We start from the raw sequence: 13,469 nt of genomic DNA on the forward strand, positions 1-13,469 counted from the left end.
ATGATCGGTCTCCAAGACGCAAGATGATCGGTCTCCAAGACGCAAGATGATCGGTCTCCAAGACGCAAGATGATCGGTCTCCAAGACGCAAGATGATCGGTCTCCAAGACGCAAGACGATCGGTCTCCAAGACGCAAGATGATCGGTCTCAAAGACGCAAGATGATCGGTCTCCAAGACGCAAGATGATCGGTCTCCAAGACGCAAGATGATCGGTCTCCAAGACGCAAGATGATCGGTCTCCAAGACGCAAGATGATCGGTCTCCAGGACGCAAGATGATCGGTCTCCAAGACGCAAGACGATCGGTCTCCAAGACGCAAGATGATCGGTCTCCAAGACGCAAGATGATCGGTCTCCAGGACGCAAGATGATCGGTCTCCAAGACGCAAGATGATCGGTCTCCAAGACGCAAGATGATCGGTCTCCAAGACGCAAGATGATCGGTCTCCAAGACGCAAGATGATCGGTCTCAAAGACGCAAGATGATCGGTCTCCAAGACGCAAGATGATCGGTCTCCAAGATGCAAGATGATCGGTCTCAAAGACGCAAGATGATCGGTCTCAAAGACGCAAGATGATCGGTCTCCAAGACGCAAGATGATCGGTCTCCAAGACGCAAGATGATCGGTCTCCAAGACGCAAGATGATCGGTCTCCAAGACGCAAGATGATCGGTCTCCAAGGGGGAACAGATTCGTCGAAACTTTGATCCCAGAAACCGCTCAAGGAAACAGCGGGGGAAGAGTCAAAATGAAATTGGAACAAGGCAATTAGAACCTCTTGTCAATTTACGGTGGGCAAACAAGCGTTATAAACAACTCCGTTGTTCGCTGCGTTTGTTTACATCTAACGCCCCTGACGAGATCGAAGCCTCTTCGCCGAAGTTACCTTCGGGGAAGCACAAATATTTTGGCGGGAATTCGTACACAAAGCCGGGCCTTTGTTGATGCCGGGTACTGGTTGGGGCCTGATCATATTACTGGGATAAACACAGGGGTTTATTGGGCGATTATCACGGGCTGGTTCGAGTGTGTGTGTGTGTGTGTGCTTGTCGAGTTGTGCTTGCGGGGGTTGAGCTCTGGCTCTTTGGTTCCGCCTCTCAGCCGTTATAGTCTACTGGTGTACAGGTTCCTGAGCCTACTGGGCTCTATCATATCTACATTTGAAACTGTGTGTGGAGTCAGCCTCCACCATGTGTGTGTGTGTGTGTGTGTGTGTGTGTGTGTGTGTGTGTGTGAACTCTAAGGAAGAGTGGTTCAGTGGAAGAGGCATTTTGGGGGTTAATAAATATGACTGTATTACTTGCCAATAAGTGGTTGTAGAGATTGTATGGTTGTGAGTTATACATATGTTTTGCCCATGTGTCAAGTGAACCGCTGTCCTATGCTTTCTGTATGTGTCTGTCTGTCTGTTTCTGTCTCACACATCTCCCTCTCCACGACAGGTATGGGACAGCGGAGTGGTCTTCGTCGGAGGAGAGTGGCGGGGCGGGCGAGGAGTCGTCCTACTTGGCCTACCGCAGGAGGCGGCGCCGGGGCCGCGATGTTGACACCTCCTCCACCGAACTCTCTCCCCTCGACGCCACCTCCAGGTAACTGTAACCTGTAACTCTGTAACCACACCTGTAATTTGCGTATCTCCATAAGCTATAGCTAGTTATAGAGACATCTGTAACTATCTCACAAGATCTTGCAAGCAATATCCCCCACCCATCACCGCTTTGCATCTTTGGTATCTTGCAATACTTGTAATGCAATTTTAAGATTTGTACATGAGGTAGTGACTCTTTGGCTGGGTATCGAACCAATATGCCAGAGCGCTATTGCTGTCCGCTCGACTGTAGGGACCATTGTGTGTGTGTGTGTGTGTGAGAGTGAGTGAGTGAGTGAGTGAGTGAGTGAGTGAGTGAGTGAGTGAGTGAGTGAGTGAGTGAGTGAGTGTGAGTGAGTGAGTGTGTGTGTGAGTGAGTGAGTGAGTGAGTGAGTGAGTGTGTGAGTGTGTGAGTGTGTGAGTGAGTGAGTGAGTGTGTGAGTGAGTGAGTGTGAGAGTGAGTGAGTGAGTGAGTGAGTAAGTGTGAGAGTGAGTGAGTGAGTGAGTGACAAATAACCCTATTTACGCGAGTGTCAGTAATATATCATAATAAAACTTGTGTCGCCATATTTTGACACTTCCTCTATTGAGAATTTGTCAGATATATTTCAGGGTTTTCACATTACAGTTAGCTATATTATCCCTAATATTGACCATCAGATATGATGGGATATAATCACTAATGTCACACCGACTCTTGCAGTCCGAGTCATTGAATCTTTGCACAATTCGGACTTGAATGAGTCCGATTATTGACACAAACACGTCCCTTTCCCCCCCCAGAGTCCAAGAGAACGGGTCGTCGCTTGAGGGCCGTGGGCGGCGGGCGGTGGGCGGGTCGTCGTCTGAGGATGTGGTAATGGGCGTGAGGTCCACCCGTACCTCTCGCCTTCGCCACGCCGCCCTCTCCTCCTCCTCCAACAACAACAACAACAATAACAACCTCATTAATAACAACTCCAGCTCCGCCCAAGACGTCGCCAGAGACCCCGCCACGCCCGCGCACGGTGAGTCTTAGCGTTACGTTACTGTAAGTTGCGGTGTTCTAAGATGCACTGTTGCTTGCAGTGTGACAGTAAGTATCGGCCCCAGAACTTGAGTTTCAAGAATGCCACTTTGCAGTTTCAATGTTGTTATTGCATGGTTGCAAGGACATGTCAGTTTCAGTGTCGTAAGGAAGTGTCTGGAGGTTTCAATTGCTATATTGCTCACGATCAACTTTGTTAGTTTTAATGTGTTTACTAATTAACTTGTGTTAATGTACCTGTGTATGTCTGTTTGAAGGTGACACGGTGTCATACAGTACCCGTGTAGGCGACACGGTGTCATACGGTACCCGTGTAGGCCTGACTGAAGGCGTTGTATTATTTCAAACATTCTCCCTCTGACATTTCTCACACTCAGTAATCAAAATAATTAAGCACAATTTAGTGCGATAATCATTTTGTGATGCAGACCGGAAGTGATCAGTTTCCGGCGAGTTTAGCTTCCATATTACTGGAAAATTGTCGTCAATGGAGCAGTCCAGGTCACACGAGGTCATACAAGGTCCCATAAGGTCCCACAAGGTCACACGAGGTCCCACAAGGTCACACAAGGTCTCACAAGGTCTCACAAGGTCTCACAAGGTCACACGAGGTCACACGAGGTCCCACAAGGTCTCACAAGGTCACACGAGGTCACACGAGGTCCCACAAGGTCTCACAAGGTCACACGAGGTCCCACAAGGTCCCACAAGGTCAAACAAGGTCCCACTTGTTATTTGACAGCCCACCTTCCATCTTTACTCTCCTGATGGAAATTGACTCACAGCATCTCTCCATCTCCATTATCTCCCTCTCCCTCTGTCTCTCTCTCCCCTCCCTCTCTCTCTCTCTCCCCTCCCTCTCTCTCTCTTCCCTCTCTCTCCTCTTCCATCTCTTCTCCCTCCTTCACTTTTCTTCCTTACAGTCTTCTGTATTGACTTGGTCTTGATGTTCGCGTGTTCTCCCCTTTTCCTTCCTATCTCTCCCCTCTCTTCAATTTTACTCTTATCTCTGTTCTCACCCCTCGTTCTCCTCTCCCTCTCTCTGGCCTCTCCCTCTCCCTCTCCCAGGCCTCTCACTCTCCTCAAGTGAAGTTAGGTGTATAATTAAGCTAGAAGTGTTTTATTTAGGTCACAAGGTTCCCCGTCTCCTGCTGGGGAGAGAGAGAGAGAGAGAGAGAGAGAGAGAGAGAGAGAGAGAGAGAGAGAGAGAGAGAGAAAATGAGAATCGTGGCCCAAGCGAGTAAAGGCACTCAGTTTTTATCTTGTGAGAAGCACTGAGTACTCACAAAAGAGAGAGAGAGAGAGAGAGAGAGAGAGAGAGAGAGAGAGAGAGAGAGGATCGTGTCCCAAGCGAGTGAAGGCACTCACTTCTTATCTTGTAAGAAGCACTGAGTACTCACAAGAGAGAGAGAGAGAGAGAGAGAGAGAGAGAGAGAGAGAGAGAGAGAGAGAGAGAGAGAGAGAGACAGAGAGAGAGACAGAGACAGAGACAGAGACAGAGACAGAGAGAGAGACAGAGAGAGAGACAGAGAGAGAGACAGAGAGAGAGACAGAGAGAGAGACAGAGAGAGAGACAGAGAGAGAGACAGAGAGAGAGAGAGAGAGAGAGAGAGAGAGAGAGAGAGAGAGAGAGAGAGAGAGAGAGACAGAGAGACAGAGAGAGAGACAGAGAGAGAGAGACAGAGAGAGAGAGAGAGACAGAGAGAGAGAGAGAGAGGATCGTGGCCCAAGCGAGTGAAGGCACTCACTTCTTATCTTGTAAGAAGCACTGAGTACTCGTCATTGAGTGCAGGTATGACAAGGTCAGCAGGCTGACCTGTCTACAGGTTGGTAGGCCTGCACACCCTCATTGCAGGATTGCAGGCCGCTTGTGCAACACGTCGTGGGAAGCATTGTGAATTATTGCCTAGCCAATATGAGAGAGAGATAAGTTGTCTCTTAGAGACTAAGATGCTTTATGGATTAGGAGAAAGTAAGCGGAGGATGCCAGCGGAAGTCCTTGGGCTTATTCCCAAGGTGTGGGGGAAATGCCTGATTAGACCGTGTATATATATCTGTATGTGTAGATATGTATACTTATTGTTAAGTGTGCTTGTATGTTCAGTGTGTTCTCTCTTTCTCTCTCTCTCTCTCTCTCTCTCTCTCTCTCTCTCTCTCTCTCTCTCTCTCTCTCTCTCTCTCTCTCTCTCTCTCTCTCTCTCTCTCTCTCTCTCTCTCTCTCTCTCTCTCTCTCTCTCTCTCTCTCTCTCTCTCTCTCTCTCTCTCTCTCTCTCTCTCTCTCTCTCTCTCTCTCTCTCTCTGTCTCTCTCTCTCTCTCTCTCTCTCTCTCTCTCTCTCTCTCTCTCTCTCTCTCTCTCTCTCTCTCTCTCTCTCTCTCTCTCTCTCTCTCTCTCTGTCTCTCTCTCTCTCTCTCTCTCTCTCTCTCTCTCTCTCTCTCTCTCTCTCTCTCTCTCTCTCTCTCTCTCTCTCTCTCTCTCTCTCTCTCTCTCTCTCTCTTTCTCTCTCTCTCTCTCATTCTCTCACACACACACACACACACACACACACACACACACACACACACACACACACACACACACACACACACACACACACACACTGACCCTCTATCCACACATAGAGAGGCCAAGCAATACACAAGTTTGAATACATATCTTGAGAAAGTATTAAGTATGTGTGAGGTTGTGAATAAATGAGACAACTTAGACAATGTGTGATGGAGTGTAGGTGTAGGAAGGGTGTAGAAGGTATACTAATGGGTGTAGAAGGTATACTAATGGGTGTAGAAGGTATACTAATGGGTGTAGAAGGTATACTAATGGGTGTAGAAGGTATACTAATGGGTGTAGAGGGTATACTAATGGGTGTAGAAGGTATACTAATGGGTGTAGAGGGTATACTAATGGGTGTAGAAGGTATACTAATGGGTGTAGAGGGTGTAGGAGTGAGGAGAGTGGCGTGGGAGGTGTAAAGTGAGGTTGTTGTGTTAACCAACAAGTGGTCGAGATTCCCAGTGATCAATACGGGTGTCTCGCCCCAGCAGGAGGAGGGAGGAGGGGGCTCAGACCCACCCACACATGGAGCACGCTGGCTGAGTGCACACCGTCCCGGATTCGTAATTCTAGGGAGTGAGGTTGACAAATGGCGGCTCTACAAAGTTTGCTTCTTGTCCCCCCATATAACTCTTGGTCAATGTGACGGTGTTTGAAGACTGGTCAACATCTAAGTAGGATTTAGCAACTCGGAGAAACAAGACACAAAAAGGAACTTATTCACGTACGTGAGACCAGTTCTGGAATGTGCAGCCCCTGTGTGTGCAGATCCTAAAGAAACACGGGGGGGGGACAAGCAACCCGTTCTCGCACTTTCGTACAGTCAATACTGACTTATTAAATAAGTGCATATGTGACATGCTAATTTATTGTGAATATTTTACTTTACCTTCAAAAGCTTCATAGAAAACACCGACCTTACCTAACCTTCTTAGTATGTTAAGATAAGCATCTTATTGCTTCGTAATTACAATTATTACTTAACCTATTATAGGTATAGGTTAAGTAATAATTGTAATTAAGAAGCAATAAGATGCTTATTTTAATATACTAAGAAGGTTAGGTGAGGTCGGTGTTTTCTATGAAGCTTTTCAAGATAAACTAGTATGTTTAGTATGTCACATATGCACGTATTTAATAAGTCAATATTGACTATACGAAAGTGCGGGAACGGGTTGGGGCAAGATAGTCTTAGAGGTTATATGAATGAAGAATAATAATATAATTTATTACATTATAAATTTATACTTTAAAAAGTATTTGATAAAGAAAATGAGGGGGGAGAGAGAGTGGAGGGGGGACTGCGTCCACCCACACACCATGAGGAGTATTGACTGACTGCCGACGTTACCATGGTGACACCATGATCTCCTACAGCGCTTGGTCACCATATAGTGAGCACTATGGTGAACATCCGCCTCAGGACTGTGATGGGTTATGGTGGGTGGTGCTTTGTGGGGTCAGCTTTAACCTGGGGCGTTGGTGGTGGGTCATGGGTGAGCTGGTGGGTATGGTGCCCACTCTCCCACGTCCTGATACCCATGTTAATGTCCCACACCCCACAAAAATTATGTTGAAAAAGTAAATATTAGCGAGACTGAGAGTAGGGAAGTTAGTGCCTGGTGTTGGCCCTTGGGTCCGGCAGTGACTGCTGGTACTGTCTCCCAGTGCCTGGGTAGTGCATTCATACGTGCACTCACGTGCACTCGAAAGGTTAGACACAGTGGGGGTTGAGTGTTAAAGCTACGGCTGGCAGCGGGGTTTGTATCAATGGACGTTCCCTGTGACTCCTCTCTCTGTCTCTCTCTGTCTCTCTCTCTCTCTCTCTCTCTCTCTCTCTCTCTCTCTCTCTCTCTCTCTCTCTCTCTCTCTCTCTCTCTCTCTCTCTCTCTCTCTCTCTCTCTCTCTCTCATACACACACACACACAAGGTATAATGCCTCCTGTTCTAGACAATTACTTATACTTACAATGTCACTAACACTATACTTGGAAGTATGCGTCACTATACTTGAAAGTATACCCCCCCCTTACCATTGCGTTGTATTCATGTATGGTTGTATGGTAACGCTGTATTATTAATACAGGTCACGCTCTTGAGACTATCACCTGTTGTATATACATAATGTATACGTATATGTATACACAGTATACTTTTATATAGAAGTTATAAGACGTTGAGAATGATTTAATGAGAGTGAGTATACATGTTTGTGTATGGGTGTATGTATTAGTGTATGTGTACGTGAATGAGTCAGTGTATGAATGCACTTGTGAGGGTGTGTATTAGTGTATTAGTGTATGTGTACGTGAATGAGCCAGTGTATGAATGCACTTGAGAGGGTGTATGTGAGTGTATGAATGAGCATATGAGTGTACTCATACACCCCTAATAGTGTATCGAACGCCGACCTCATAGTTACTGTAAGTACTTTCATTTTAGGACTATATTTGGCTGGAATATAATATAGGGAATAACTGAAACGTGGGGTACCGATTCCGTAGAGTTTTGTGTGCTCAGGGCTTCGTGTCCTGTTGAGAACAGTCCCATGTAAGGTCTTGACGGCTTCCGGGGTCCTTGATTGGATCGTTAAGTTGTTAAATGGCTTGAAAATGACGTTTATTTAAGGTGTGTTGCAGGTGTGTAGTGTTGAAGTAGGGGGTATTAATGGTGTGTTTCTTGTGTCCACAGAGAAGGCCGCCGCCTCCCCTGACCAAGCCTGTCACAAGCGTGTTCCAGACCAGGTAATGCATATGTGTCCTCTTGTTCATCGCCCACACCTGCCCACACCCACACCTGCACCACCACCACATGTGTTCCACACATACACCTCGACACGTGTTCCACACACCCACACCACCAGACATGTTCCATACCTGCACCACCACACGTGTTCCACACACCCACACCACTACACCTGCCCCACACCTCCACACCTGCTCCTACACCCACACCATCACACCTATGAGATGGTCGTGGAGGAAGAATTAAAAAATTAATATTATTATTATTATTATTATTAATTAATTAATTAATTAATTAGACGTGTAAGGTGGTGGAGGTTAGTGTTAATTGTTCTACTTAACTCACCCTCAAGCGCAAGCTCCTAGTCCAATATTGACCTGCGTGGAGTTGAATAAGTCAGTATTTGACTTACGTGGAGTTGAATAAGTCAGTATTTGACCTATAGACAGTGAGCCCGAGGCACAGTCCTCTGTTTTGAGGGCTGGTTTTCTTCTCTTCTTGCAACCCGTCCTCGACTCAAGTCCATTCCATCCAGTGGTCGACCCCCAAAGACGTGTTCAATTCTAACACGCTGTTCATTCAAAATAGGAATTTTCTCAATATAGATTAATATTTTTATAGCATATTGGGCATATTTAAGCACTGGTTAGGTTAGGTGTTTAGGTTCTGTTGGCGATTATTTGTAGTACATGGGTGAAGCATTTACAGCGTTGTGGTTCGAACACAAGTCGTCAGTGAAGCACTTGTTCCGGAAGTGTTCGAACGACATCAGTTGTGAGTCGTGTGTAAACCGTTTTGCATTCATAAACCAACCCGTTCTCGCACTTTCTTACAGTCAATATTGACTTAATTAAATACGTGCATATGTGACATACTAAACATACTAGTTTACCTTGAAAAGCTTCATAGAAAACACCGACCTTACCTAACCATCATAGTATGTTAAGATAAGAATCTTATTGCTTCGTAATTACAATTATTACTTAACCTATACCTATAATAGGTATAGGTTACTTAACCTATACCTATAATAGGTATAGGTTACTTAACCTATACCTATAATGGGTATAGGTTACTTAACCTATACCTATAATAGGTATAGGTTACTTAACCTATACCTATAATAGGTATAGGTTACTTAACCTATACCTATAATAGGTTAAGTAATAATTGAAATTACGAAGCAATAAGATGCTTATCTTAACATACTAAGAAGGTTAGGTAAGGTCGGTGTTTTCTATGAAGCTTTTCAAGGTAAACTAGTATGTTTAGTATGTCACATATGCACGTATTTGATAAGTCAATATTGACTATATGAAAGTGCGAGAACGGGTTGCATAAACAGCTGGGGGTTTGGCGGGTGGATGGAATGGACTTTGGGTCTTTGTTTATGAGGACGAGCTGCCTCCCGGGGCTCACCTGAAGTTCAGTGGTGGAGCGGAGTGTTTCACCTTCTCTAGAAACACTGTCCCGCTGACAAAAATAGTTTATGTTGAAGGGAGGTTATCTCCTATCTTGAGGTTATCTTGAGATGATTTCGGGGCTTTAGTGTCCCCGCGGCCCGGTCCTCGACCAGGCCTCCAACCCCAGGAAGCAGCCCGTGACAGCTGACTAACACCCAGGTACCTATTTTACTGCTAGGTAACAGGGGCATAGGGTGAAAGAAACTCTGCCCATTGTTTCTCGCAGGCGCCCGGGATCGAACCCGGGACCACAGGATCACAAGTCCAGTGTGCTGTCCGCTCTGCCGACCGGCTCCCCTAAGGGAAGCGGTATATATATCAGTTAATATAATTACAATATTGTGAATAACGGTACTATTCACCGTTATTATTCATACTGTTCACCGGTACTATTCATACTGGTGATGAGTATGATTGTGATGTGTATAGTGACTTATACTGAGGTATACTGGGTATATTTCCCTAGTGTCAGTTTGAAGCAGTCTCTTGTGGCAGAGTTAATATGTTAGTGAACAAATCCACAAGGGCCGTGACGAGGGCTCGAACCTACGTCCAGGAGGATCCCAGACGCTGTCTTAACATTTAACATGTTAAACATGAATAGTTTAACATGTTAGACTCTGTTACACACAGAGTCTAACATGTTAAACTACATGTTAGACTGTGTAAACTACAGAGTCTAACATGTTAAACAGAGTCTAAACACGTTAGACATGTTGAACACTCTGACAATGTTAAACTAACATATTAACATTGGCAGTTAGTTAGTTTAACATTGCCAGTGTTAGTTTAACACTATTTGTTAAACTAACAATGTTAGTTTAACATTGTCAGAGTGTGTTGAGGAGTGAGGTACTAACGTGTGGTTATCTTGAGGTTATCTTGTCTTGAGGTTATCTTGACTTGAGGTTATCTTGACTTGAGGTTATCTTGTGTTTGATGTCTGTGTCAGGGCGTGGGCGGGGACTCCGCGGACTCTACACTGAGCGGTAGTGATGGACGTGGCGGACGGCGGCGACGACAGAGCGTTGAGGACAGAGATAAGTCCCACAAGAGGAAGTCCAATCTTAACCGGTCGGCCAACAGCGAGGAACCCGCGGCCGACGTCTTCGCCTCGCTCCGTCCCACCGACGCTAATGGTAAGTCCTCGACGCCTTTGTTTAAACCAATATCTACTCCGTTCGACCCGTAGCCTCAATTGTCACTCAGAGGTGCCAACTTATACATCTAGACAACTATCAACTACTGAAGCAGTTTCCCAGTTATGATATCACTTTTGTCTGGTGGATTGACCATTCTCAATCGACTCGAGAATGGTCCAGGACGGACCGAAACGTCGTCGTCCCTTCACCGTCTAGTGTGTGGTCTGGTTAACTTACTCTTGTCTCATTTGGAGGGTAGAATCCTCCCGCTCATCTACCTTCCCAATCTACCAAAATTCTTGATGCTTTTCGCTGGAAAGGTTTCAGTTTTCTCAATTGATCTGATCTTACATGTAAGCTTAGTCTTATTAGTCTCCTGCGGTAGATTCTTCGCTTTCTCTCTCTTCTGTAGCGTCGTTCGGGATGTCTCCTGTTCTCGGTAACTTGAGAATCGTGTGTTCCATCTTATCTTGAGGTTATCTTGAGATGATTTCGGGGCTTTAGTGTCCCCGCGGCCCGGTCCTCGACCAGGCCTCCAACCCCAGGAAGCAGCCCGTGACAGCTGACTAACACCCAGGTACCTATTTTACTGCTAGGTAACAGGGGCATAGGGTGAAAGAAACTCTGCCCATTGTTTCTCACCGGCGCCTGGGATCGAACCCGGGACCACAGGATCACAAGTCCAGCGTGCTGTCCGCTCGGCCGACCGGTTCCCATTGCCATGTATGGTGTCACTGTACCGTGTCATAGTTACTCTGTGGACAAATTCACCGTTTTAAGAGTTGAAACACTTCGCTGTCTCTATTTTCCACCCCCCTTTTTCAGAGACAACTTCTCGAAGAATTTTTTTCCATCTTAACTCTTTCCATCAGTAATTTTTATTTTCAAAATATCAGTGAATGTCAGTGAAGTTTTTTTTGGTTGACATGTTGTTAATTTCTGTTTTGTTGACATGTTAAATTCTGTTTTGTTGACATGTTAATTTCTGCTTTGTTGACATGTCGTTAACTTCTGTTTTGTTGACATGTTAAATTCTGCTTTATTCCTTTTCTCAAAAATGTGCACTTTGAGTTAACAGGTTACACTGTGGGGTAACAAGCGACCCGGGTCCGAGCCTGGGCACTATGCGCCCAGGCACTTATACACTGCCTCAGTATAAGTAGTACCGGCACTTGTCAAACCTTATTAAGTATATGCTGCGATTCTCCAGGCACAGTAGATGGAGAGTATGTGTTAAGATGCTTCCTGAGAAGTCATCTTCCCTGCCTCTAGTATCGTCTAAGATGTTTCTGTTGTGTTAGGAGCGAGTTTATCGTCTTGAAACCGCTAGTGATGTTCTTGAAGATTGGAACGCGTTTCTCAGTGTAAGTGGTGGCGGTGGTGGAGAGGCAGGCAAGGAAGAGAGGCAGTAGACCACAGCTGTTCCTCCAGGCCTCTGATTAATGCCTCGCCTCCAGCAGACGCAGCACCGGTGGTCTTAGCAGCAGACACAGCACCGGTGGTCTTAACACAGCAAAGTAGCGTCGCTAAGGAAGAGCAAGACGGGTGAGAGAAGACGACAAATTAGTGGTAATGGTAATATCAGAGTGTGTGGAACGAGCACCATTAGCGGCATCAGGTGTAATAGTCCCCCTGAAGCAGCAGCAGCAGCAGCAGCAGCAGTAGCAGCAGCAGCAGCAGCAGCAGTAGCAGCAGCAGCAGCAGCAGCAGCAACAGCAGCAACAAGGGGCTTGTGGGCTGGTATTCCAGAGTCTGGAAGCTGGAATAGCAGGGAATTGGGAACCTAAAACCTGTCATAACCAGCATACAGCTCCCACGACACCCCTTCTCTAAACCCCAAGGTTGCGTGCGTGCGTGTGCGTGTGTGTGTGCGTGCGTGGCGAGTAGGTACAGACATCACCGCCTTTCCTACACCCAACACTTGTATACTAATGCCCTCACGCGAGGCGTCTCAGGTTCTGCAGTGCCTGGATCATCAGATTTCGTGGTGTTGACCTCTCAAGCTAGGGTAGAGGGGTCGTTGTGGAGAGAGAGGGGAGAAAGAGAGAGGGTTCTGAGGGGACACACAGACTGAGGGGAGAGACAGGGTCCAGGGGAAGGGAGGACACAGGCTTTGTTTACTTTGTAGGGCTGGCCCCCCTCCCAGGGGGATGTCAGGAAGATGTCTCGCTTGAGATGGACGGGAGAGCGACGGTCTCGCTTTATGCTGGTCGGCGTTCAATCCCCGACTGTCCACAAGTGGTTGTGGACACTATTCCTTTTTCCCCCCCGTCCTATTCCAAATCCTTATCCCGACCCCTTTCCAAGTGCAATATAGTCGTAATGTTGACTATGGTCGTAACACACTCTCTCTCTCATTCTCTCTCTCTCTCTCTCTCTCTCTCTCTCTCTCTCTCTCTCTCTCTCTCTCTCTCTCTCTCTCTCTCTCTCTCTCTCTCTCTCTCTCTCTCTCTCTCTCTCTCTCTCTCGCTCTCTCTCTCTCTCTCTCTCTCTCTCTCTCTCTCTCTCTCTCTCTCTCTCTCTCTCTCTCTCTCTCTCTCTCTCTCTCTCTCTCTCTCTCTCTCTCTCTCTCAACAACACCCAGTACACACTACCACACACCACACACACCACACACCACACACCACACACCACACACACCACACCACACACCACACACCCCACACCACACAGTCAGACGCCTAGACAACCTTAGCAAGAACCCAAAACAAGAGATCTTCAAGACGACGATGGGAAGACTGGAAGATTACAACATTACAGGAGACAGAGCGCCACTGTTGCTAGACTAGGTCGCCCCGCGGGTGAATCACCATTAACGATTGGCCAGAATACTCAGTGGGGAGTTAATTAGTTATTGCTGCTGGAAGATATTGTGGTACCGCTTGCTCGCTTATGTTGCCAATTGTGCTAATGCAATGGTGATCATTAGGCCCGACTCCCTGCTTGGTTG

General features: G+C 46.6%; 1 protein-coding gene across 10 annotated transcripts in view; it reads left to right on the forward strand.

The window, feature by feature from the left end:
- LOC123773700 (uncharacterized) overlaps positions 1 to 13,469 on the forward strand; it is a 510,416-nt gene that overhangs the window by 269,655 nt on the left and 227,292 nt on the right. For all 10 annotated transcript variants that reach the window (XM_069312488.1, XM_069312490.1, XM_069312489.1 and 7 more), the window contains exons 6-9: positions 1,445 to 1,591; positions 2,374 to 2,597; positions 7,861 to 7,913; positions 10,330 to 10,516. In XM_069312488.1, coding sequence (XP_069168589.1) covers positions 1,445 to 1,591; positions 2,374 to 2,597; positions 7,861 to 7,913; positions 10,330 to 10,516 — 611 coding nt within the window. The remainder of the gene's footprint in view (positions 1 to 1,444; positions 1,592 to 2,373; positions 2,598 to 7,860; positions 7,914 to 10,329; positions 10,517 to 13,469) is intronic.

The sequence above is a fragment of the Procambarus clarkii genome, chromosome 72 (genome assembly GCF_040958095.1).
Source record: "Procambarus clarkii isolate CNS0578487 chromosome 72, FALCON_Pclarkii_2.0, whole genome shotgun sequence".
In the NCBI taxonomy this organism is placed as follows: domain Eukaryota; kingdom Metazoa; phylum Arthropoda; class Malacostraca; order Decapoda; family Cambaridae; genus Procambarus; species Procambarus clarkii.